The following is a 27,653-nucleotide window of genomic DNA, read 5'->3' on the forward strand; positions in this document are numbered from 1 at the left end:
ATTTTACAGAGTAATTTATAGTTTCTACTTTAGGCAATATAAATCAAAGTCTAAAGGAGCCTGTTAATCTTTAAGGCATCAGTGCATCAGGGACTAAAGCTTCAGGAAATAAATATTAACATAAAATCAATTATTTGTGGCACCAGATATCATTGTATATTACATTTGTTGGCCACTTCCATGGAAAATATTTTCTGAAAAGTTATGTACAGTATTGACAAAAACATTACAGCATAAGTTTCACATCATTTTTTAACACTTCATTAAATGGGATAAATCTATCAGGCAAGATTCTCATCTTTACTGTCCCATCAGCTCCACAGGAGAATATGTGATTTGCTGGTCCGGTTTCAATTTGCATGACTCCTGTCCCAATGTTTCTGAAGATGGACTGTCGAGCATGCTCATTGACAAATGTATGCAGAAGATTAAAGGTGGATAAACTCCATACCTGAAAAATGTTATAACATTATTAATGTTGTTATGTTAGTAATGCTTAGGTACTCCAAACTTACTCATAATAATCATTCATTAATGAAAAACCAGACTACTTGGCTTGATTTTTTTTTTTTTGTCAGACAGTAACAGTGTACACCTCCTTTCCTTTTCAAATTATTTATATTAAAAGCAGTACTTCTTATTTAAATATGAAGACAACATTAAGGTAAAAATCAAGGTTGTCCAGTTAAGCACTAATGAGGTAATGCAAAAAGTTAAGGTTGAACAAAGAATGACAGAAGTTGAGACATAACAGATAAGCCACTTGGCTTGCCAAAGCAAGAGTCTGGTCGAGTATTTGGCAGAATAGTTTGAATTCATTCAAATATCTAGAATGGAATTATACCTTCCTCTACTAAGGTAAAATTAAATTACCTTTATGTTGCCCTCTGCAGATCCTGTAACAAAATATTCTTCTGTAGGATCCACTGCAATTGCTTTAATTGGAGAATCATGACTCTGGAAAAGCTGTCGTTGTTGCTTTTGTCGAAGATCAAGGACACAGGTAAATCCTTTTCTGCCGCCTGATAATAAAAGCTGATGTTTTGGAGCATATGCTAGTACAGTTGCCCCACTATCATGGCACACAAAAGCTGAAATCCAAAACAAAAGGAAACTGTTAACCTTTTCTTCAGCTCTAATGGAGTGAAGTAGCAGCAACAGAAATATATGCAGTCACAGAGGATCAGATCACTGGTCCTCTAATTTCTTACCCTATCTGTAATAGTGGCAAATACCATACATTTCCATGGAAGGTACAAAAATCACTAAAGAATTCAATTAAGTAATAGCTTACCCACAGGGAAAGTACTTCTAAATCCCTATAAATATGGGTTATTTTATATCCTGAGAAAAATTCTCATGCTCTCAAATCTTTCTAGGTTTTACCAAGATACTATGCATGTTTTCCACATAAAAGATATATATTAACCATTACTCTAATCCTGCTTAGATCCTTGCCTCAATATTTTATGACAATGAGTTCTCTCTCTCATCTGTGTTGCCTGTCAAATTCACTTGAACATCTCTTTTGTTCTTTACTAGTGAGAACAAGTTTATTATATGGACTATAATAGAAGACAGATTTTAGCTATCATAATTAAGGCTCAGCAGCTTTTGCACTGCTGAATCTGAAGTCAGATGCTGTACATTACCTGAAACCTGACACATTTCTGATGGTACACACTATTTGTAGGTTCTTAAATAATGAAATATTCTCTAAATATTAGAATTGGAAGCCATGCACATTCTATTTTAACCTGGAGTAGTGATTTTAGCAATGGTCTTACACTGGACCTCTAGCAAATAGGATTTTAATTTTTCTATAACAAAGACGACTGATGATATAATATTAAGCACCACCACCAGCTAAACAAACACACAAATAAACATAAGGTCCTTTTAAAGGCCATAGTTATTGTACTGGTACTGAGGTGAACACATATGTAAAACAACAAGAGAAGGAGATAGGTGTCTTTCAGAATATTAAGTGTTGGATGAAACGGTACAAAAAGCTAATGCTATATTAAGTACCACATCAAAGATTAATTATATTTGCACACTTGGCAAATCTGATGTAGAAACAGATATGTAGAACCTTATAACACTATTTCTGTATCACTACATAGACTAATGATGTGCCTTAGAAATTTATCACAGTGAGAGACACCTGTGTGATGCCCCAGAATTAAAGCATTTATAAAGCCAAATGAATGTGCAACAGCAACAGATAGAGGGATCAGCAGCTTTATGAACTGTACTATCTATGGCAGAACGAACAATAGTTTAAGCTAGCTAGAATGAGTAACACCAGCAAAAGATGGGAAGCACTGGATTTGGATAGCTCATACTCTTGCTGATAGCTAATGCTGAAACTAGTGCACCATACATTTACTGCTCTTGGTATCCATGCTAGATCAGAACTAGCATGTGTATTTGTACATGTTGCAACAACACTTGCATTTGGTTGCGTAGCCAGACCCTAAGATGTAATCTTCCAGCACAGACAAGCCCTAAAGACTTGATCTAATAGCAAGGATCATGTACTCGGGTGTTTATTTGGACACCCACAATAGCAAACATTTTAAAGTAACTTACAGTTATTTAAAATTAAAAGGATTCCACTGTCTTAGCTAATTGATTACTTAACCAAGTGCATTTTAATCAACTGCTTAAAAAGGAGGTAACCTTCTAGTAAGGGTAGAATTAATTGTATTCATTATGTTTAAATTAATTATGAGTAAAGCCACGAGATTCCTAAGTAAGGGTATAGACAAATGTAACAGATGCATTTTAACAGTTTTAAAGGGGGAGGAGGAGTTGTCGTTCAGTAGCCTGCATCAGCTATTATACTGTGACTATTATCCTGGCATGATCCTGGGGAATGCAAGTTTGCAAAAATCACCCTAATTGTAACCCTAAGGCTTCTTGCAGACAAAACACAAAACAAAACAAAAATGAAACAAAACGAAAACAAAACAATGCCCTCCCCTGCACTTTACTGGATGGAGCAGCACATTACTTTGAGCCGACTCCATGGCATCTATAATAGATTGGGTGCTTCAGTGGGGCTTTTTGGCACTTTTATCTAAAGCCCATTAAATCAGCTGTTAGATAAAAGTGCCAAGAACCCCCCATTAAAGCTCCCAATCTATACAAATGTTGGGCGAGTCAGGTCCAACTAAGGCGCTGCCTCTTCTGGGCATGTGCTGAACTCAATGCGGGGAGCACACTGAGTTTAAAGCACCGTTTTGTTTTGTTTCTTAACATCTGCAAGCAGCCTTAATGTCAAAGGGTTAAAGTTGGAGTGTGGAACGTTTGTACTGCACTTGCATGGCTACAGAGTCATGCAGATATACTAGACACACCATATCAGTGTATAGCTGTATCTTTCAACATCAATTGTTACATCTGTCTATACCCCAAGGCTAGGGACAGAAGTTGCACATAAACCGTTTTAAGTGATCAGAAACTGATTTAAACCTGTAACAGAACAAGAGTTCAGTGTACATAAACCAGTTTTAAAATGGCTAAAACAAGTTTAGGATAAACCTGGTTGAATGTAATATCCAACTTAACTGATCTGGCACAAACCAGTTTATGGAACTGCTGTCCCAGACCTCCTCCTGGTTTAAGTTAAACCAGAGTCCTCCAGCATCCCAGCATGCTATGCAGCCCTGAACTGGGCTGTGCTCTCTGCTCCAGAAAGCAGGGCTGGACCCACCCCCCTGCTCTCTAGCCTGGGCAGGGATGTAGCCAGACATGTCCTGGCATGGCCCCAATTAAGGCAAATTGGGCAAGGAGGGAGTTAATTCTTCCCTCCTGCCCCTTCCTTCCCCCCCCCCCCCCGGGGTCTGACTGTCTGCAGGTGAGCGGTGGAGGCAGAGGGGATGGCCAGGACCTTGGCTGTGGTCCCCAAGGGCAGAAGGGATGGAGGGAGGAATTACACCCCACTCTGATCCCTTCACCTTAACGGGGCCATGCTGGGACAGTGTCTGGCCACGCCCCTACCGCTGGAGTAGCAAGGGGATAGGGAGGGGCAGCAGCCTCTGTCAAGGTGCCCGGGGGGGGGGTGGAGTATATCCTCCCCCTCCCTCCCTTATCCCACCGGCAGGGACTGCAGCCATTCTGGCATGGCTCCATTAAGGCTAAAGGGGAAGTGAAGGGGTTAATTCTTCCCCCTGCCACTGGGGGGGAGCAGACTCCCTCATCCCCTGTCACCTGCCACTGTGTGGTGCTAGAGGAAGACTCTTCCCCCTCCTTTTCCTCCCCCCCTGCCCCAGGCTGCTGTGGGGTGGGGAGGGGGCCTCTGTATGGTGTTGCCCAGCCTGGCCCAGCTGGGGTGCGGGGAGTGGCTGTCACTGAGCCACAGCCGCTGGGGATGGCCCTGCCCCTGCAGCCCGGGCCGCTTGGCCCAGGCCAAGGCAGCCAAGTGGTGGATGTGGCTCAGGCCACAGAGCTGGGGCCCTCCCCAGTAGCTGCAGTTCAGTGACAGGGAAGCTGAGCCCTGTCAGTGAGAGCAGCCTGGCTCAGTACACATGGGTAGTGGATAGCCGGGTGGCATACAACCCAGGCCAGCTCGGAGGTGCCAGCAGGCTCGGAGCCCAGCAGCCACCCGCCACAGGGGCTTGCTGTGGACTCATTAGCCCCTGCGGCATCTCTGAGCCGGCCCAGGTAGCCCACTGCCTGGCTAGCCACCACCCACGCACGCCAGGCCAGGCTGCTCTCACTGAGAGGGCTCAACTTCCCCATCACTGAACTGCACCTGCTGGGGAGGGCCCTGCCCCTGCGAGCCTGCCCAGCCATGCAGTTGCCTTGGGTGGGGCTGAGCAGGGCTGGCCCAGGCTGCAGGGGCAGGACCATCCTCAGTGGCTGCAGCTCAGTGACAGTCACTCCCCGGCACTCAGGCTGGGCTGGACCAGGCAGCACTGCGCAGAGCCTTTCTCCCTGCCCTGCAGTTAGGGTGGGGGGGACGGAAAAGGGGGAAGAGTCCCACTCTGGGGCCAGTAAGCACTACACAGAGGCCCCCCCCTCCCTGCCCCATGGCAGTGGGGGAGAGGGAGGAGAAGTGGTGGGAAAATGGGGAGAAAGAGTTCCCCTCTGGGGCTGTGCAGTGGAGCTGTGTGCTCAGATTGCTCCCTGCTGCCAGGGAGCTGCTATGGCAGGCAGAGCTCTTCCCCTCCTCCTCCTGCCATGGAGGTCTGGCCATGCCTCCATCTGGCCAACCCTGCAGGCCAAGGCAGGGATTTAAACCCCTCCCTCAGTCATACTCAGGCCTGCCAGGGCCCTGGCCATGCCCTCCTCCCCACTCTGCCAGCTCAACTTCCCTGTGGAAGGGAAGGGAGGGCTACTTTAGCCCCGCCGGGGTTCTGGCCTGGGTCACCGCAGGCATGTGTCTGCATTTCCAGATTGAAAAGGGAATGGCCAACCACTTGCAAATTGGTTCAATCTCTGCAGATTAGACTAACCTGCAAATATTGAGTCAATTCAAGCTCAGGCTTTTTGAATGTCTGTCCCTAGCCTAAGTACGGCATAACATGCAGCCTTTACTGCAGTAGCTATATTATATACATAAGCAGGGAGTTGCTCAATTTATTTTAAAATAAAAGACGGGTTTTGTAGATGGATACTCTCCACTGGCAAGTTGTAACACAAATTGTACCTGCAGAGGGGCAGATCCTCAAATGATGTAAACTGGAATAGCTCCACTGAAGTCAATGAAGCTATTAACAATTTATATCAGCTAAACATCTACTCCAATTTTTAAAACAAATTTCCAAGGTAGTATGGAGAAAGGCTAAGGTAAAAGACACTTTACAAATACATTTAAAACTGATGCCATCTATGTGATTTGTTCAACTTATAAGAAAAACAATTCAGAAACATCTTACAATTTTTAAATGATCCTTTCTTACTGTAACTGATTAATTTTGTTAGTGTTTTTGCTTACCGTGCACTAAACAATTTGCAGGACCAACCAATGTATCCCATAAACATATATTTCTGTAGAAGGGGTAAAAGAGAATGTATTATTTCACTCAACTCAAATGTCAGAGAGAATTATTTATTTTTACACACTTGAGGTTGGTCAGCTTATATGCATTTAATTCTACTTAAATTCAGTATAAAGCAGAAAAGATAATGTTAAGGTTGATAAAGCCCAAATTACTCTTACGAAGCAATTCTCACATCTGTTTAACATGCCTAATATAAAGAAGTACATGAGTAAGGGTGAAAGGGAAGATTACAAGTAATTAATCACCCATTTGGCACTTCATGCATAGATATTCATTAAATACATGAACATACATAACATAAATACACAGTTCAAATACATGCACATTGCACTGTAATCTTTGTTCTTGTGCATGATTCGTGTTAACTAACTGCATGCCTCTGCTGGGCTTGTTCCAAACCCTGTTTCAAAATTTGGGATGGTACAGCCATGGACACAAAAGATTTTAATCTTACAAAAAATGATTTATACTGGGGAGAAGGGACATAGGCAGGGTTTCACTCTGATACCATCATATCCCCAGCTGGTAATGAGAGACAGTTAGAGGTGTTAGTCTGATGCCAGGCAAAAGGCAGAGCAGGGTGGCACCTTATGAACTAATTGGTTTAACATGGCTCCTACGAAGATTAACTGATTGGCAGGGATCCTGGTTTACCGTGATTAAAAAAAAAAAATCACAAATTCTCTGATAAAAACTGCAAAACTGCGAACTGTGATAAAAATCCCCAAAGCTGTGGTTAAAATGAAATGCCCCACACAGCCCTGCTGGTGTCCCTCACTTCCCCTGCCCCACTACAGTCGCCCAGCCCTGCTTGTGCCCCTTGCCTCCCACCCACAGCCCCTGTCCCTCAGGCGCCATGTCTGCAGCCCCCTGGCCCCTGCATTTGTGACCCAGGGCTTGCAGCTGGCTGGGCACTCCAGCCAGGAGGGCGGTGGATGGGGTTGCAGATTCTCTCCTCCTGGCTGGAGAGCCTGGTTAGCTGCAAACCCCTGCTCCTGGCCAGAGTGCCCAATGTGGATGGGGCTCAGGAAGTGTGTGTGTGTGGGGGGTGGGAAACGGCGGTTTGCAGCTGGCCGGGCACTCTGGCCAGGAATGGGGAGGCTGCAAACCCCACCCTCTCTCCTCCCAGCCAAAGTGCCCGGCCGGCTGCAAACCTCCCCTGCTCCCTCAGCCATCTTCCCCCCCCGCAACCCTGCCCCCCAACCCCTAAGCCCCACTTACCTCCAGCAAGAAGAGTGAACCTGAAGCAGTCTCCAGTAAGTGTGAGCATCAGGCCCCTCCTTTCCCCCTCTCCTCCCACTCTGGGCAGGGTTGGGGATTTCTCGCCCCTTTTCAAAACAGCTCTTGCAGGCTGGAATTCAGCAAGCCTGCAGAGCTCTTTGCAAAAGGGGGAAATCCGGGGGTTTCTCTTGTAAAAGGATAAAACCGTGAAATCCGTGGTTTTCTCTGTTTTTCAGTGGGAAACTGAAAACCGGGATCCCTGCTGATTGGTCACTAAAGTGCTGCTCTGACTTCTGTTGGCTGGTACGGACAACCTCAACTGCAGAAATCTTATTTTCACAAGAAGATAACCTGGATCCCAAACAATATCCTACAGGGAAGCATAAAAGAAATACTACTCAGTGTGCGCTCATCATTCAAGTTTAGTTAAGTGAGTTTTTACCTGTTGTCAGTAGACTGTCCAGCTGTGGCTATCAAAGAAGATGAACTGATGAAAACAAAATCATTGGTGGTTTTGTTATGACACTGCCATGTCTGAAAAAATTACAGTACATAGTTAGTAACTATGCCACAAAGACAGTTGTAGTATTAACATGGCACCTGGATTACAAGAATATACACTACATATCGTATTCAAATCAGCAAAGTTAAAGAATGTAAAGCTCAAGACGCACTATATTTATTCCAATGACTGTAAACTGACTTTAAATTCCTTCCCAAAATTTAGTAAAAACTGCATATAAAAATGTTTGATTTCTCCCATCACACTCCCTTTGCAAAGCACTTAAAATGGCTAAATATTTTACATCTAATATCTTTCTTCCTCTCTCCTAATTAAGACATAGGAAAATTAATTATCTTCCAAGTGCAGTTTGTAGATATTATGGTAATACTAATTATTATTATTTTAATTTCAAAGACAAGCTAGCAGTAGAGTTTTAAACTACTAAAGAATCTGAGTAGATTTAAACTATTCTGAAGTAACAAGCAAACAAACCAGACAGTACAAAGCAAGTTTATAGAACTATGTTTATTTTATAGCTTACCAGATATGGTTTGGGGGTGATTCCAGTATGTGGACAACACTTCCAGTTTGTCTGGTATAAACTTATATATCCATCAGCATCAACAATCCCAAACTGAGGAGAGAAATTTATACACAATAGTGCACTATATCAATGCATAAAACTTTGTATGTTATTACATTTAAGATAAATTCTACCACCACCAATTTCATTTCTCCTAATGCACTAATTACTGTGTGCCTAATTTAATTCTGGAAAGTAACTGCTCCAAGACCACTTCCCAATATTATACGGCTTCAAGGCAACTTATCAGCTTATTGTACTACTGTGCTAGGAATAGTAAAATTTCACTGTACATATTATTTCTACAGCTGGACATTACAGTGGAGAAGGAATGGCTAAAGTTAAGGAAAATGGAAGTTTTGGTACCTTCTGGTATTTAGCAGGGGCTTTTTGTTTCTGGGTTTGTTTGTTTTGAGGGGTTGTTTGATTGTTTTTGTTTTTTTAACTAGTCTTAGATTTAATGAAGGCTATTACTAAATCAGCAACCCTCCAAGAACACTGGTTTGGAACAGTAGTGTCCAGACTACAGATATTTTAAATAGTCTGATATTCTTAATACACAAGTACCTACCTCTTAACATACACTGGGATATAAAACTTGCATTTAGTTTTACTGGTTTGAATTTTCAAGTAGATACTGTTCCTGCCAAAAAGTTCTAATTCACCACAAGCAAAGGGTTTAAAAAAATCTGTTTTAACTTACACTTCAGCTATGCTGTTGGCATTCATTTTTTAAATGCCTAAAAAGCAAATATTCAGCAGAGAAGGAAAGCCTTTCAAAAGAGTCATGCTACCCCATTCACAACACTATAATATTGTTATAATTATAAACAGCAAACCAACACAGAAGAACTCTTCTGGATTTACAGGGGGAACACAGGGACTACCAAATGATAATGCATAAGGTGAGTAGAGAGTAATTTTGTACATTACCTTATTTCCCTGATGATTAAATCTCATCCGTGTTACCCTTGAATTGCCACCAGAGCGGAAACATGTAATTTGTTGTGCATGGCCCCATTCAAACATTCTCACACTACCATCCTGAGCGCCTGTCAGGTCTGTAATAGGAAGAAGTTAATTAAATAACCTTTTTGATAAATGCTCTACTAGTTGAACAGAAAAAATGCAGGCTTCATTCAGGAAAAGAATGAGTCACCATATGCCTCAAGAGGGGTGTTTGTGCAAAAACAAGCTTGCAAATCACGCAAAGAACAATCTTATTTCCAACTATTTAGCTGGTCTAATAAAAGATATCACATCTACCCAAAGAACCTTGTCTGACAGACTTTTAGCAGCAGCACAATAATGCTTAATTAATGGTGCTTCAGTCCCCAGTATTCAAGTCTAGTTAAATTCCACTGTCAACACATCTCATTGCCGCCTCTTAGAATTGTTTAAATGGTCAAGTCATAGCAAAACACAAAGCGATTTATTAGGTGACATCAGCATTATACCCCTCCCCCATTTTTCTTCTTCTCTTCTAAAAGGTTTAAATATGCTGCTGTGCTTGTATAAATGAGTAATTTATACAATGTATACATGTATAACAAATACAGTACATTAAGACAGTGCTGGTTAATACAGTGAACTTACAATATGGTAGAGTTGGGTGGGAAGCCATTCTTCTGACATTATTAATAGCCTTCTTGAGCATCTGTTCAAGACAGATAATCAGATAGTTGAATTACATAACTAACAAAACACTTACCGGACTATAGTAATTAGTGATGGGAAATAGGTTTCTCTTTAGAAATTCCTATTGAAAGCAAAATGATTTTATTTTTTTATTTATTTTTTTTTTAAGAAATAGTCATTTAAGTCAATGGAAGCTGAAGTTTCTCCCAATACTGATATATTAAAATATTACAAATTTTTTATTAACCCAGATACATGTAAAGCTTTTTGCTTCATAGATTTACGGCTCTAGGTATAAACACTCCTTAGACTGCAATCTTACCTCTTTTCTTGCCAATTCCTTTCTGATTCCATTAAATTTATTGGAATATTCCTGAATATTGTAAGATAAGCAAAAGAGAGGCAGAAGCAGAAGCATGTAAGAGAGAGGTAAACAGAAGCTTTAACAAAAATAAATAAGAGGGAATATTTGTTTTTTATTTCTATCTAATTTATAATCATTGGCTGAGAAAGAATTAGCATGATTTATGGCCATCCACTAGTAAACTAGTAATATAGCTTACTCCCAAAAAACCAAAGATGTTCAAAAGCAGCTACTGAATTCAGAAGTAAAAATCCCACAGACTTGCAATAATGGCTTTATTCTAAATCCCAAAGACTCCCCCCGAAGTACACTGCTAAAATACTAAGTTGTCACAGGGATAATATGCACCTATGGCTTGAAAAATATTATCAGGCACTAGCCAGAAATATGTCAGCAAAGTGGGGCAGCAGACCATGACCAAGTCAAGTCCAAGAAGAACACCCTGGTTAGAAGCCCAGTTCCACCATACTACCCTCTTAAGGGAGAAGGGAACACAGGATCCATCAATTAACACATTCTGATTAGTAAGAGATGTCAAATCTAAGGCTCCATTTTCTTTACATATTTACTGTCTCTAATCCCCAGAGCTGTCCTGCTGTTTGTGGAGAAGTCTCAACAAGGCTGCTCCTCAGTACCTCGTTAACTACACTACACTGCCATAAACTGGCAAGCACAACAGACAGAACTGTCTACTTGTGTGCTCAAGAAATGAGAGCACATTAGTTTATATTCTGAATATTTTCTTTCTAACCAGAAAGCTTTCTGAAAGCGAGACAGATTAAGTTCTGCAGAAAGTCTGTTGCTTAGACATCTGCAGTCATCAAGATGAGTTACTAATTCTACACTATCAAGAGTCAACGTGGGGAAATTTTTCACACCTTCTTTCGTAACTGTAGAATACCCTGTCATTACTTATTCCTTAGAGCAAAAATAATTTGCATGTAACATAACACACTACCCTTCTTTACTAGTGAGATATACAAATTAAAAGGCAGTGTTATAATGAGTCATCTTTATTTAGCATTATGAAATAAGCTTATATCTCACCTAAGCTATTAGGAAGATCTCTAATACATAGCTCTTCTGGGCATTAAAGCCGTCTTTTTTACTCAATGGAGTGACCTGCTCCCTAGCTGACTAGATTATGAAGCAGACTGGCATCTTTTTAATTACCCAAGTAGGCTCTTGTAGGCTAAGATCAAGTTTATTACAGGATATGTTTTCAGTGTTGGTAGCTGAGCAGCTTCATATTTACCCAGGACGGATGTGTTTCTGAATAAAGCAACAATACAAAAAAGAAGAAAAGAAAAATACTTTTGCCTCCAAATAAGTTCAGTTTCTGCAGGGAACATGAGTGGCAAATTTTAAATGATAGAAAAGGATCTATTCTTGGTAGGATAATGGAAAGAAAATCAATACACCTCATTTAAGTTACTAGGAATAAGTTGTTAGAGACTGAAAGAAGTCAGTGTACTTCCATCAATATTGTTTAAACTTTTAGGTAGAGAAGGTCCAAAAGAAAGTTCCCATCTCTTTTCTTTGTCAAGTTAATGGACAAGTCTGTAAAATAAAATCTACACAAGGACTTGAGAAATCATACATACTGACATTTCATTATGCTAAAATGAAAAAGAGATATGTTATTCTGCAACTGGACTACCAACTATACTTTCTATTCCATAATCAGAACAAATTGGTTGTCAGTTTGCTTATTTCAGAGGTCAGAGGCAGAGAAATATTCCTCAAATACCAGAAGACAGAAGTTGAGAATCTTACACAAGTTCTGCCCCTGTGACATTTATTATTTCCCTGTTCAGCATGGTGCATACATAATACAAAGTACATTCAATTCTAGGAAGAAGTACTCTTTAACTTTCTTTTTTTAGCAATTATTTACAGGACACCTGTTCTACATTAAATGTTTCAGTGGAATTTATCATCAAGTGTTAAGCTATGCTGGAAGACTTTTTGGAACTAGAGTTGGGGAACAAGTCTAAACAGTTGCAGAACAGTACAAATGTTATAAGGCTTTCGGTGCAAGTTCTCTAACATGTTGCTTCACGGCCCCAAAGGGCAATATATGTGAAGGTACGTCATTTTAAAAGCTGCTGACAGTTGAGATTCTGTGGTCTCAAAATTCTTACCGATTATAATGGACGGGTGGGAAAATGAGTGAGGAGAGGCACCTGCTTAGATCCTTTGGGCCTACTCCATAAAAGACTGAAGGTAACAACACAGAACCTGAAATCTGACAATCAGCAAGGTGTCCTAAACACCAGTGTAACTTGTAGTTACACCTGCTTACAAGACAAGTTGATGCACTGCCACAGATGCTTCCACTAAGCTAATCATAAACCCCCTAGGTCAGGTGTCGCTAACCTTCTAGCAGCAGTGGGCCGAAGTAACAGAGTTTGGTTCAGAGGCAGGCCACTCTGCACTCACAAATCCCTCTGCTGCCACTGCACTTCAGACCTATTCGCTCCTGCTTTAATTCCTGCCACTATGAAACTGTTACCAAGACCTTGGCTTCACAGGTAGAATCTGGACTGTAAGCTGGAACCATACCATGTGACCCCTGCCGTTGGTAGCATATTGCTATCTGCTTTATTATGAGGATAGAAATATGGTGCCAAACAGTGGTACAGACACAGATGAAGACATAGACAGGCTCCTCCCTAAAGAATGTGTAGTTTCTCACTCATGCACCACGTATTAGCTTAATGGAAAGGAGAAAGAAGAAAAGCTAAAAACAGGTTTTACAGTCTCTAAAATTAATTTGTTTCTTGATATTACCTTACAAGGTTCCATTACTTTCACCATGCTGTGTGTTTTTAAAGTAATGAAGACAGGCAAAGAAACAAGTGAGAAATTTTACACAGAGTGAGGTAGTAAAAGTTGAGAAAGCAGAAGGAGGAAAAAAAAAATATTGGAAGATTGAACTAACTCCATCTACTGCTTATTACATGAGAAAGAAGGCTAGCAAGAAATCAGGAGAATGAAAGTGGTCTGATGAGGCAGGAAAAGGCACATAGCAATAATAGATACTATGTTACAATAAGTAAGAAGCCATCAAACCATGATGTTGTGTGGATTGTGAAATAGCGCACCTGATCAGAGACCAAATATCTATACCACTGGCTTATTTCACTTTGTGAAAAAAGGGTTGGAGAAGGTGTTTTTCCTCCCAAAAAACTTCTCTTAGAAAAACCTTGGATTGACTGTGCTCACACAAACAGTATGGAAAAAGGGCAAGTAAACACCATCCTTGCATCCATGCTTGGGTTTTTTAACCATGCTTGTAAACCATATCTCCATATGCCCCTCTACATGCACTCAATTACCATTCTCAACTCTTATTCTTAATGTTTTATATATCCAGCTTAATCTACCAATGTTCTTCAAGCTACTTGAAGACATGAAAGCCTAAAAGAACAGCTCATCTCAAGTCTATGCAGATGGGCTGGAAGATGCAGATCTATTTTGGTGCTTCTCGTGACACCTAAAGTGGCTCCAACTAATTATCTTTCAGATAAGCAATAGGACTTATGTTATTACAGCAGGCCTACAATATAGCGATCTTGTGCCGCAGGTGCTCAGAAGACCCCAGTATTCACAGCTTGCTGAAACTGGCACAGCGCTAAGATGGGCTGACCATCTCTCAAGAAAGCTTGGCACTCGCCTACCAAAGAAAGTCTTCTATGGCAAACTGTCAAATGGAGTACGCTTTCATGGCACACCAAAGAAGTGGTACAAGGCACCAAAGAGTTTCGGTATCGATCCAGAGTTGTGGAAGCAAATTGCTCACAACCGTCCATTCTTGAGTTCCCAAATCCAGAACGGAGCATTGGCCTTTGAACAGCAACACGGCAGAAGCAATGTAGAAACTCAACCAAAAAAATGTAAACCTCCTGTCCTCATCGCTCTCCTGCCCCTGCTGCAGCAGATTGTTCAAAGCAAATATTGGACTTAAACGTCACCTACATACTCACATGACCTAGCCTCCTCCCCCATTTGTTCTTTTCCCTTTCCTTTTTTTCTTCTCTCTCTTCTTTCTCCCTCTCTCTTTTCTCCTTCCCTTTTTCTTTCCCACTTTTCTCTCTTCTTCCCTCCCCTCCCTGGATGCAGTTGTCTTCGCCCATGAAGGATGAAAACAAACAATATAAAGAAATACTCATTGTCTGATCAGTTGGATGGAAGGAAGTATTGCCAAAAGCAAATAATCCTCCAAAATGCCACCTATGAAAACTGCATCCCCATGACAACCTGTATCACTGCAGTATTCCCCCTGGATCGAGACTGAACCTGTGTTAGCAACTTCTTATCCAGCTCTTAACTTCATTTCAGATTCAACACACGTATTTGAGATTTAAGGTTCACATGTCTAAGATGTCATCTGATGCTAATGGCCCTACATAGATGGTGAATAGGAAAGGCAAGAAAGGAAGGACTACTCTTTGGGTCATTACTGAGGTAGTATGAATAAACCCAGACTCAGCAAAAGTGTATTAGCAGATAATCAAACTGCAATACAAATAGTTCAATAAAATACCATAAGCATCTGACTCACGTGCATCGTATTGTGAGCTATCTTTGTATAACAAGAGGCCTAACACCTGACTGGTAGGGAACCAAAATATTAGTTAAGCAGGTTCTGCTGGAAATTGTGCACCCCCATCTTGATAACTGTACCCAAGAAAGGTGATAGCACTGTCTTGAGGATTAAAAACCAAACAACGTAAGTACTCCACCATAAGCTATTAGGTAGGAAGCTTAAGAGATTAGTCAAAGCTGGTTATGTAAAGAAATGAGATGAGTTTTCACACAAGGTACTGTGGACATTAAGCCCACTTTGAGAATTATCCCCCTCTTCCCCAAATACAGACTTTAAACTTTTAAAATAGCAGAGGTGACAGTCAAGCTAGTTTTTAAACAGGCTTTTTAAACTCTCTATGCAAGGAAAAAAAAAATCATTCAACCTCCAAACTACACATTACTACCTGGAAGAATATTTGGTCACTATTCATTAGAGAATAATTATTCAACTTGTGTAACATTTTCATGCTCCAAATACCAAAGACTATTTTTTTACTTAGGGGACACAGTTCCACCATTAATTTACCATGTCAGGCAGCATTCTCCTGAAGGTCCCTCTACTTCCCTGGCCACAATATTTTCAGTTATGGTCATATGGTGCTGCACCCAAGCTAATTATCCCAACCACAGCACTGCACTATTATGGCCATAGTACTTCTGCAAAGCAAGAGAACAGGTTTCACCACAGCACTGCCTTTAGTGGTAAAGACAGTAGAAATATACCTTAAAGTTACTTAAAAAAAAAATGCTAGGCACTTTTTTGAATTCAGACAGCATTTTTATGATCCTCTCTTCTGGTCAGTATTAGTACAACACCCATACAGGCTTTAATTTGCCACATCCTATATTCTATTTCAAATTTAAGGTATCTAGATTAACAACACATTTAAAACGAAAGGGAGAAAAGGAAGGAACAGATGGACATTTGTAAGTCCAGCACAATTAAATGTTATACTATGATTATTCCGACTGCTTCATTTATATAGTAATACTGTTCTTCCAACGCAAGTGTAGTTTTCTTTGTTCAGGTTTTTTGTTTTTTTGTTTTAATAGCTGCAGGAAGATGCCAGAGTTACAGTAAGAGAAACAAAAAACCTTAAACCATAAAACGTCTCTCTCAATTCTTGTGCTGGTGACTAGTGGTAGCAGTTAATAAGTTAGTTAAATAAACTAACAATAGATTTGTTTCTCATGCTTGTTTAAGTCCTTTCCCGTGTTTCTTGTGGACTTGGAAGAAAATGCTTGATTTAGCTTTACATTTAGTCTCCTGGGAGCCTTCTGTTAAGGAAAGGAAGGACAAGTTCCCTACCTTTGATGGTGGACACAAATCTCTAAACAGTACTACACATCACCTCTGCTAGAAATTCCTTAATTCCTAGGGCTCAAATACACCTGAGCAAAATTTTGGCTTTTGAAAGAAAAAGATATTGCCAAACTGCCAAGGATTGTGACACCTATAAGTGATACTCAGGATGTACCCAGACACATGCCCTTCTGAATTCCAAGTAACAAACACCCTGTGAAGGCAAATATTTCGGTGAAAGCTTTTCATTCTACTCTAGTGGAAGATTTTGCAATATGGATACTTGCATGCTTTAGTTGGGTGTTTTGACCTCAACTATTTCACGGAAACCAAGCAGCCAGATTCAAGTTACCAAGATACAAAACAGGGAGCTTCTAGGTGAACTATTCAATATTGTTTTATTGTTTTTATAACCCTAAAAAAGTTAGGAGTTAGGAAAGTAGTTCAGCAACTGACAACAGATAGGAAGAACAATTTATACAGAACAAGATTGCCTAAAATTTTAAGAAATAAACGTAGCCATACCAATATAACATGGCATTTAGTTCAATATTTTGCTTATAACTCCTAGAAAGCATGTTTTCTCCACGGTTTAATTCACCCACTGTCCTGTGTCCTGCTAATTGAAATGGACCAGATGGAACTACTTTTAGAGCTCACCAATACCACTCCTGCACTGACTGAAATGAATGCTACAGAATCACACTCATACCATATACTAAAGCAGCTGTATACTAAAATATTCTGTAGTAGACTGAGTTAATATTTAGATACTTTACTCCCCCCCCCAAATAAAAATGGTCAGCCTAGAGTGTAGAGTTTATCAAGCCCCAGGCATCAATCTGAAGTCCTGATACAAACAGCAACAAGCTACCTCACAATTCTGGATGCTAACACTTCTGAGTTGTGTGTGTCAATTCATAAACACATACTTCTTTCTGGGTGCTCAGGTTCGGCATTTGGATTTAGCTCATCATGAGAGCAATTTAAGTTTTTTATCTGAATCTAGGTTTTTTTTAACCCCAAATTTTTGTTCAAGTCTCTTTTTACTCTGACTAGTTACTTAAGCAGATGGTAGGGTAAACTGACCCCTTATACAGCAACTAAACCAGAGGTGTGTAGCAGAAGATTTCATAAGCAGAGGGCTTACTTCATCAGGTGCTGTGAAGAGACAGCAGGAAGCAGAGCTGCTAAACAGAAAGCACTGATCAGAACACAAAGTGTAGAGAAAGGGAGAGGAAAAAGGTACAGGCACTGCTGAGAGGCAAAGTGGGTAGGGGAGAGATAACCAAGCCATTAACCAATCGACGGACACAGGCAGGGTGGTTAACAATCAATGATTTAAAAAAAAAAACAAACAAACCACAAAACCCCCTGGATTTTAAAAATTTAAATCAGACTTTTTTATTTAATCACTTTTTTTATTTTTTGGTAAGGATTTTAAAAAAAAATAAACTTATATAAAGATAGTTTTAATTTAAGAAATGTTAAAGCTCAAAGATATCATCATGGAATAGGGATTATAACTTCTAATTGTATACTACTTGAGACAATATATTCATGTAACCTTTTTAGAAGAGTTCTATAAATCGGCCATAACAGGCCATGGACTATATTAGGGCCCAGTCTTATGTGGCTCCCAGAGGCTCCTCTATAGATTAGTAAAAGATTAAAGAAAACCACTCTACCCAATGGGACTCAGTGCTCAGTCTACAAGATCCCATTTAAGCATGTCTGTGATGCTTAGTTTCAGTTCCCAAACTGTGGATTTGTATCTCCAGAGAATATCCTTGTTAACAGCACCATATGGAGAGGAGAGAGAACAGACTTGATTACCTACCCATGAACTCTATTGTCTCTCTGCAAGTGTGTGTACACAGAGTCAAGCCCTTACCTTTCTCTAAAAGTGCAAAGTTTCAAGAAGTTAAATGAATAAAGGATATCAAACAAGAATGCACTTTGTGTAGAAAACAAGTATTAAATCGAGGCTTCCTATCTAGTGATTTAAAACATGATTTAAATCTATTTGATTTAAATCAAATTCACCCTGGACATAGGGCTTATAAAAGCTAACTCAGGAATTGGGATAAAAATCCAGAGCCTCAGTTTAGAACATACTTAAACCAATACAGTCTGTAGATAACTTGTTCTGCAATCTCCTGGTCATTTTCAAAGTTTTGTTGCGTAAGAATGGCCACGCTGATGTCAGTGATGGAATGCCCATTTGATAACACTCCTAACTACCTTTCTCTAGGTTACTTAACCCATTTAATTTACTGAAGACAGACATCTTTTGATTAGTGCATCTGAAATTCAGTGTAGTCCCTTAATCCATGAATTTTGAGGAAAAGGATGAGCAATGCTGTTACGCCTCAACTCTGTATTCTTGGGCAACCCTGGCACAGGATGCAGTCTGTCTGACTCACAAAGGACTCACCCCCCCTCCCTCCCCTCCTCTACCTAAACAAAACTGATTAAGATGCAGTGAGAGACACACCTAAGACCCTCCAGATAAGGGTGACAAGAGTGAACCAACTGCCCTAGGTCTCATTTGCATCCGAGATGGAACCAGATGACCATTCATTTACATGAGAGATGGAGAACAGAAAGCCTGAAGCAGAGACTGCAGTGAATTCTGGGACCAGAGAAGCAGGGGAGCACTGCATGATGGGGAATCTGTGCTCTAAATGTTAATCAACCCAAGTTCTCACACAGCCAGCTCAGCATTTATCAGACCAGTTCTAATCTGGATTTGCTAAGGACTTTCCCCACCCCCAGACACACACACACCTCTAAGTTTAATAGGCATCTCGGGCCATACATTCCCCGGTCCCACTATGGGAGGCCTATTTAAACTTGATTGACTAAAACTCGGTTGCCAGGTTAGGGAATGCTGAGGCAAGAGACCGAGTCAGAGGGGGTATGGGCAACATTTGAACAATGGTTAAGGGTTCATCACAACGTCCAGCCCATTGGAACCCTAATCACAGGTGTTGTCATACTTTTCTCGAGAAGACTGGTGGGAGTCCTCTCCACAAAAGGTTATGAGCACCCCAATAATTGTCTTAAGTCTGTTAAAAGACTACAGTAAAATCTGGAAAAGTCGTGCACAAGCCTCAGCTTAGCATAACAAGTAAAAATCCAAAATCCTGATGCTGCAAGCTATCTATTGTTTCTGAAGAAACCATGAGATATCCCAACAGTATATCTGCCATCCATAGGAATTTCAAGCTGGCTCCCAAGTATTTGGGTTACTCCCTAATCTTAAGTGTTTCCTGATTATCAATCAGTTTCCTGAGATGGTCCAAACCAGATAACCCCTTGTCAATAGAAAAGACAATGATTTACACTACTGAGGGTGCTACGGAGCAGCTGAACTGAGGGTATAAAAATCTGTAAGTGTGTGTGCTTGAAAGAAAGGAAGGAAAAGAAGTAGAAGCAGGAGGAAAGAAGGAGAAGAAGAAAACCCCTGTGCTGACACCATCCCCTGTCGTTCTTGGGACGCTGGAAGAACAGATCATCTCTCCCTTCAAGGACTGTGCTACAGACTGTGCCTGTCAGCTTTGCAGCCTGAGTACCGTGGACTAGGTGAGATCCCAGCGTTCTCTGTCTTCTTTCTAGGCATAAACTTCTGAACCTGAACTGTATCAGTTAAGCTTGAGCTAAGTTTCCCCAAATACTTAGTGAAACCAGGGTAGTATTGTCATTGTTGGTGTTTGTTTTTCTTTTGCATGTCTATTACTACTAGTACTATTATATATTTCATATGCTCAGCAATAAATAACTTTTATAGTCAAACTGGTAGTAATTGGGTATATTTTTCCTTCTCTGCTTCTCTTTCCTCCCGTGCTCTGCAGCAACGCTTCTTTTACCTAAGCTAAAGATCCCTGTGAAGCCCAAAAATATTGTGGGGTCTGCTCATCAAGAGGCCAAAGATTGGGACATGCTGAGTTTGAAACACATAAGGGGATCAGCTTGTACAGGCTGATTGACCCAGTTTGACTCAGACGTGCCCTTATGAACTGAATGCTGGCCCATGAGGGTGTCAGCTGGACACCCAGCCGGATTCAGAGGGATTCTGTTTACCTGTGTGCTTGTGTCTGACTGCATTTTATTGTTGCTCTTATGAACTGATTCTTGGCATATGAGGGTGTCAGCCTGTCCATGCTGATCAGCCCGGCCAGGTCAGGCGTGTCACGTTAATTTGTGTGTGTTTGTGTGTATGACTGATTTGGTGACTAGAGGAACCCAGTCCCATTGAGATTGAGTCCTGCAAGATAGCTCCACTGGGGGTGAGGGCTTGCAGAAGGGAGAAATACAGCTCCGTATAGTAACACAAGCAGCACATTGACCAAGACCCTAGAAACATTGAATCACCAAGACCCTAGAAACTATCCTTAATAAATGAGCACACCCCAAAGTAATGGGCAAATTTGGTAACAAGGCATAGCAGTTTACACCACTTCCTTGAATAGGAAATTACAGCTTCCACTGTTATGGCACATAAGAACTATGCCTCTTTACACCCCAATATGGAAGCCTAACTGGTAATTATGAAAGGCATGCAAAATATAGGTCTATTAAAAGCTTCTTCCACAATTAACTTACCACAGATGCACCTCTACCAGTCTGCGTACTACCAAGCCAAGGCATGTTTATAGGGGTGCCAGGATTGCTGTGAGTATAAGGTGTAGTACCCTGAACAGTTGACAGATCATCACGAGCATGTACAACCAAAAAGTCATCAGACCTATAAATGTAACATTTGCAAGCAGAGTGATAATTAGACAGGTTCTTTAAATAATATCATTGATTAATCCACATTCAGTGCAACTGACATACCCCAAAATTGCCAAAGCTGATAAAATTATTTATATAATAAACATACCCTTTAGTTTCAGTTTCTATTTCATCGTCAACCCACGTATAGATTTGTGTAGCTAGAATCCCAGAAACATCTAGTTCTTGAATGTCGTGGCTGGAAGCTATGGCAATGCAGTTCCGATTTGCCTGAAAAAGTTACAAAACAAAGAATGTTAAAGGCCCTCTCTGGGGATTCACTGTTTCAACTGGAATTATTCTTTTGCTGGCACTTGTTTGCAGACCACTAGCTAGCTGATCCGCAGGGACAAACATGTGCCTGTCAATCAGGCAGGTGCCTATGACTGCATACAAAGAAGATGAAGTTAGAGAGGGTGAAGTTGAGATACATTTGAAAGTCAGTGTCTGACCGTCTAGGATGGTAACATATTTACGTTATTAAAATCGTAAGCCTTCTCCCTCAGGAGGCCCAAGCTGTCTCTTGTTGGGAGGATCATATAGCTTGCTTACAGATTACTACATACATTCTTATTTTACAATTTTAGTATCCAAACACCTTATGGACATGTGTAGGTAGGGAAGTTCTCTCAGACTGCTACCTTATCTTTCCCCCCTCTCTCTCCATTCTATGTAAAAGTTAAATGGTCTGACCAAGAAAAGAAACACAGGAGAAAGATGCTTTCCCCTACTGTCAACTCTTCCATGCTTCTCCTTGCCTGAGGTGTACAGCTACTCCTCGCTTAATGTCTTGAAAAATGCAACTTAAGTGAAACAATGTTAAGTGAATCCAATTATGTCACAGTAGTTTCCTACTAGCAGGCGGTGACCAAACAATGTTATAACTGAACATGGCGCGACTTTAAATGAGTAAATTCTCTAATAGATCAACAATGTAATAATGAAACAACATTAACCAGGATGATGTTAAATGAGGAGTACCTGTATATTTCTGTTAAGGAAAGGTGGCAAAGTGCAATTGCCCCTTCTTTACTCTGTCTACTGCTCAATGAAAGATAAGGTAGGAGGAAAAACTTGGGGAAGGCAAAACACTGTGCAGTTTTGATTTTCTATAGCATGATTGTTGTGAACCTGGACAAAGGAATCTGAGCCATTCTGCAGGCAAGCAGTAAAGCCAACTCTCATGAAACAGTCACAAGACTCGATTTCCAAATCAAATTAACCCTAACTCGCAATCTCAGGATACAAACCTCAGATCTCAGGATTTGCCTTCCAGCACATGTAGAGAGAGCCCAGCTGGTAATTCTGTGGAAGGGAATGGGATGGGGGGGAAAAAGGGGTGGGGGGGGATGAGAAGAGCAAATCAAGGCCCCCACGGTGAGGGAGGAAGTGGGGCAGAGGCTGGGGTGAATGGGGCAGGTTGTGCGGCAGGCAGCTCATCCAGAGCAAGGTGGGGGTTCAACCCTTGGGGAGGCAGGGGGGGCACGTGCCCCCTGGATTTGTGTTAGGGGCAGAGGTGGGCTACCTGCGCTGTGGGCAGGGGACACACAACATGGCTAACGCGTGGCTCCCAGGGGTATGGGCTGGGGTGAATGGGGCTCCAGAGTTCTCTGTGTCCCACAGGTGGCATATCCAGAGGTGCAGGGGGTGGTGGGTGGCTTCCCACCGTAGCGTGCACCCTTGGGGGAGGCATGGAGGGCATATGCTCCCCACGGTGCAGAGGTGGGTCTCAGGCTGGGACTCTGTGCCCTGCTGCCTTTGCCTCAGGAGCTCAGCTGCATGATGCCATTGCCACCCACTGGGCAGGCAGGGGACATGAGGCGTGTCCTTTGCCCACTCAATGGCAGGAAGCACACTAGCATCACATGGCTGAGCTCCTGGGGGGAGCTCAGCCATACCCTCGGAGTACACACAGCTGTGGGGAGAGCTGCGCCACCCAACCATGCCTCTGGATGACTTGTACCCGCCCTGGAGCCCCATTCACCCCAGCCACTGTTCCGGCCCTACTCCCTCCCTTAACGTTGGGGCCTTGATCCCCCGCCCCTTCCCATCCACTTACCAGCTGGGTACTGTCTGTGTCTGCTCCTTACTCCCAAGCCACAGCCCCCCGACCTCTGCTGCTGCCTCTCACTGATGACCCACAGTACTATGCATCCTACCAGGGTGTGCAGGAACCCTCCTTCTCCGGGCTCCAAACCCCACACACACACACACACTCACAGCTCCACACACCTTCACAAATACCACCCCCCACACACTTCAAAAATAGCATGTCATGATTTACATGCTAATTTTGATTTTTTTAAGAGTTCGTCTCATGATTTTTGGCATGGTGGAGTTGGCAATACTGCAGTAGCACTCTCACTGTGTTAGAATGTATCTATTTAACAATCTAAAATATAGTGTAATAAAAAATAAGAACAATTTTAGAGAAACAAAGTTTCTTTATACTCACTTTATTGACTGCAAAAGCAGTAATGATGTCAGATTCTTTATGAATAATTCGTGCTTTACCTCCTGGATATCCCAGATCTGTTTCTATCTGTATTCAGAAAAAATAAGATGCTTGTGTAAGTACACATAAGCACATGCAACATTTGTTTTACAGTAGAATAATGCAAGCCAAATATTTAATCATGTGCGAATAAACAAAACTTGTGCATTTATTATGTAGCATGTGTCCAGTAGAATAAACAATTGATATCACTGGGGAAACAACAGAACATTCAAACATTAACCAATTTAGCTTCCTTTTAGTGCATAGGGATTGCCTAAGTAACAATGCATCCTTGGTTATCCTTATCTCAGATATTCAAGCTCTCGATTATCTTTTATTTCAACTTTATGTATTTTTAACTGTATTTACGTGTAAGCGTTGGTACTGTGTAGCAAGCTGTCCTCTTTTTAAGCTTTATTTAATACGGCCTACGTATCGTTCAATTTGATCCATTAGCTCAGGGGTGGGCAACCTTTAGAGGCTGTGGACCAGTTTGACCCGATTTGGGTCAGAGATGGGCCATCACTAAATCCTGATTAGAAGTGCAATATGTGTACACGCTAAATCCACAAGGTATTTCTATGCCAGGACAAACAGGCATGAATGCAACACCTGTTTCCAGTCTAAAAGCATGCTGGACTATCTTGCACATTTTATTATTGCAAAAGAATATAGCTTAAGTGTATGACAGCAAAACATTTTCTCTTGATTCCCACCCCCCAAGTAAAGGTGGTATCTGAATCTGTTAGCTTTCTAAAGCACTTTCATCAGTGAAACTGAGTGCATAATGTTGTCTCAGCTATATGCCAAGGTACAGTAGAACTCTAAAGATGATCCCTCTTCAGGGAGTACTGATATCTCTGAATTATTGTTTGAGTTTTAAGTATTATCCATAATGCTAGATCTGAACAATTCCTGCAGGAACAAATGGAAACCACAACCAGGCAATGAAATCCTTCAAAACGTGAATGCCAACAGAAAAATTGGGATATGAATTATGCTTAAATTTAGTAAGCTCTCTGCTGCAACAATGCAATGCAGTAATACTACTCTACTATAGATTCATTCCAGAACTACTGTACTGAGGTACAGAGAGATGAAAAAACACAAATGAAAAGTTTAGAATCGTTTTCAGAGTAAATATTTAAAATGGTTTAAAAATTTTATGAATAACTTAATATTAGGACCCATGAAAATTATAGTACTTCAAATTAGTAAGCTCATATAATACTGAAGACTACAGCTAGCTAAAAACTAAAGCTATAGATAGAAGCTATAATGAATACTAAAAACTGAAATTTTTAATATCAGACCATGATTAGAATTGATAAGTGTAAGAGCCTTGTAACATGTTATACTGTGAGTTGCACAAACGGTGATCCACGTTAGTGCTACAGTTTGGAGCAGTCGCATATTCAAGGCAGCGGGATTCCCCCGCCTCCCTTGTTCCAGGCTTCCCCCTCTGCACCCCGCTGCCAACCCCTTCCTGTCAAGTACTTGTGGCTGCCCATGCTGTGCGTTTCAGCAGTTAACCCAGGGGTGGACAATTATTTTGGGCAGAGGGCTGCTTACTGAGTTTTGGCAAGCCATCAAGGGCCGCATGACAGGTAGCCAGGGGCAGATAAATATACATTTTCTAAATGTTTTAGGGGCCCCGCGGGCTGGATAGAATGGCCTGGCAGGCTGCATCTGGTCCACAGGCCGCATTTTGCCCACCCCTGGGTTAGCCCTTCCCTGCCTACTCCCTCAGGACTGACAGTGCAAGCAGCCATAAGAGGACAGAGGGTGGGCTAGTGAGGGGTGATCTGGAGTGCTGGGAGGCAGTGGACTAGATGCAGGCCAGCTGGAAAGCAAAGACAATGGGGTAGGGTGGGGTGTTTTTATGAGCTGGTTGACACAGATCAGAGATCATACTACCCTGGAGTGGTGCATCTTTGAACTACATAATGAGTGCTTACAACTAGTTTCAGGTGCTAATGTGCAGATAATCCAGGTGTTACAAGCTTCTGAAGCTGCTCAAAATTCCTATATAACAAGGTCCTCAGGATTTTGTTTTGTCTGGAGAAGCACAGTTCTGTGGTTACAGCCCATCCAGAGCTCCTGAGTATCGTTCCCTGTTATGCTATTGCTAACCTGAGTATACCAGGAAAATCATAGCTTCTATGCCTCAAATGACCTAGCAATCAAACGAGTTTGACATTTACTTCTCTGGCATTGCTGCTTTAGACTTTACAAGCCACTTGAATAAGTGACACACAAATGCAAACCATTATTTACTTATACAATTACCACAAAAACAACAATTTAGTCAGCAGTATACATTATACATTCTAACACAAAACACGTTTCAGTGCAAATATGAGAGACTAGAGTTTGGTTTTGATTTACAAAATGTCCTATACAATGTTATTGTTCTAACTTCTTATGAAGCTCAGATTTCAGTTTAAATTGCTACACAGCAAAGTTTTCAAAAGGAGTTAACAGTGAATATCAGTTTTATGAATGTCAACAGTAAGTTTTACCTCTAGAAAGACTAAAATGTTGAATTTAATTTGAATATTATGATAATGTACCTTATTGTTGATGGGCTCCTCCATCATAGAATTTTTGATGGTTTCACTGTGGTCCTCTAATGACTTTACCAAGAAAGAATAACCACATGACAAAAATTGAAGATGAGATGTAACATGAAAAACACTGTGGAAATCCTTAATCCTATGTTAATTTTCCCAACACGCAACAATTAAAACAACACACTGATTTGCACAGATAGTTTACATACAATATATATTCGGCTAAGTATTTATTCTAAATTTAAGTTTGCTACAGAAATCATTTTAATTATGCTATGTAATAGCTTATCAACTTCAGTTCTCAGTTGTTTGCTTAAAATGTTGGACCTCACAGATGACATTCTGAATGCATTAACAGTAGTACAGGAATGTGGCTAGACACCCTGGGCAAAGTGGAAGTGGTGACTTCCAGTTGCCACTGTGATCACAAACCTGTGGCTATCAGCAGCAGCCGCATGTTTTTGCGCCCACCCTACACCACATTGTTACCCTGGGTGGATACCCCTATTGACTCCACCTGTCTATTAATAATAATCAAGAGTGGGGTTTACAGGAGTTTAAAATGCCATTATTGCTTTAAGGACATGGCTAGCAGTTCTGCTTTATTCTGAGGTGGCCACTGCAATTGCTTCTGAAGCACTAAGAAGCACTTTTGAAATATTTGGTATCACCTTTGTCCTGTAGAAAAACGAGTTGTTATCAACTTTAAATAAACATTTTTGGTAGAAAAATGCCTTGAAGGGAGAGGAAAAGAAACATTTTCAGTTATTTTCTCCACTGTCTTGTTCCAGTATTGTCATGATCAGAGAAGAATGGGTTGTTTACTCTTGAATTATTTGCTCGAGGGGATAACTTGAGAGTAATAGTTATCACCAGCTCAGTACAAAGCAAAAGCAGTTTATGATCACAAGTCTGGATTGACCAAGGGTTACTGTTTTTAGGGTTATTGTTTTTCTTCATCCTAACAAAATCAAATACAGCTAAGATGTTGTAAGTGAACGACCATACAAACATACACATCTGAACTTAACTGTATCTCCTGAGCACATTGAAGAATACAGCACGTGAATGAGACAGTACTAATGCAGCTGGCCAACGGAAATGACTACAGTGTATTGCAGAAGTATACAAGCCAGCTTTAAACTAGCAGTATAGCTGAAGCTGCAGAGAAACAGGATAAGTTAACCCACCCTTAGCTCTTTGCTGCTCTGGCTAGATTGCTACTTTGCCGTTAACTGTCCATAGTACACTTTTTCTGATTCAATCGTTTCCCCCTATTTCTCCCAGTCAGTAGTTCTTCTATGATGTGGACTACTCATTTCGTGCATCACTGTCTTGTCAAGTACTGACATGAAGGATACACTGTGGATAAGATTCAACGCAAATGGAGTAAGAAAAGGAGGAGAATAAAGAAATTAACTAGCAGTTGAAGGTGACCTGAGATGCTTTCAAGCAATATGAGGTTAGTTTTTCAATTAATTTAAAATTTTGGTTTTAAAAAAATTATCTGAAAAAAATGGGGAAAATTGTAGGAAAAGGTGATAGGAAAAGAAAGAATAGCAAAAGTTGTACACTAAACAAAC

At 41.1% G+C, this 27,653-nt stretch overlaps 1 protein-coding gene across 13 annotated transcripts in view; it reads right to left on the reverse strand.

Annotated features, from left to right (window-relative positions):
- Positions 1–11: 11 nt before the first annotated feature.
- Positions 12–27,653, reverse strand: part of DMXL1 (Dmx like 1) — a 116,712-nt gene continuing 89,070 nt past the window's right edge. For 5 of the 13 annotated variants that reach the window (XM_025215882.1, XM_025215880.1, XM_025215879.1 and 2 more), the window contains 12 exons: positions 26,071–26,133; positions 23,456–23,542; positions 21,110–21,231; positions 20,830–20,971; positions 10,284–10,334; positions 9,920–9,980; positions 9,257–9,384; positions 8,282–8,374; positions 7,678–7,769; positions 5,948–6,000; positions 874–1,091; positions 12–451 (listed from right to left, as the gene is read on the reverse strand). In XM_025215882.1, the coding sequence (XP_025071667.1) occupies positions 227–451; positions 874–1,091; positions 5,948–6,000; positions 7,678–7,769; positions 8,282–8,374; positions 9,257–9,384; positions 9,920–9,980; positions 10,284–10,334; positions 20,830–20,971; positions 21,110–21,231; positions 23,456–23,542; positions 26,071–26,133 (1,335 nt within the window). In that variant the 3' untranslated portion in view covers positions 12–226. The remainder of the gene's footprint in view (positions 452–873; positions 1,092–5,947; positions 6,001–7,677; positions 7,770–8,281; positions 8,375–9,256; positions 9,385–9,919; positions 9,981–10,283; positions 10,335–20,829; positions 20,972–21,109; positions 21,232–23,455; positions 23,543–26,070; positions 26,134–27,653) is intronic. The other 8 variants (XM_025215887.1, XM_025215885.1, XM_025215883.1 and 5 more) reach the window with 4 other exon arrangements.

The sequence above is a fragment of the Alligator sinensis genome, unplaced genomic scaffold, assembly GCF_000455745.1.
Source record: "Alligator sinensis unplaced genomic scaffold, ASM45574v1 scaffold418_2, whole genome shotgun sequence".
In the NCBI taxonomy this organism is placed as follows: Eukaryota; Metazoa; Chordata; order Crocodylia; family Alligatoridae; genus Alligator; species Alligator sinensis.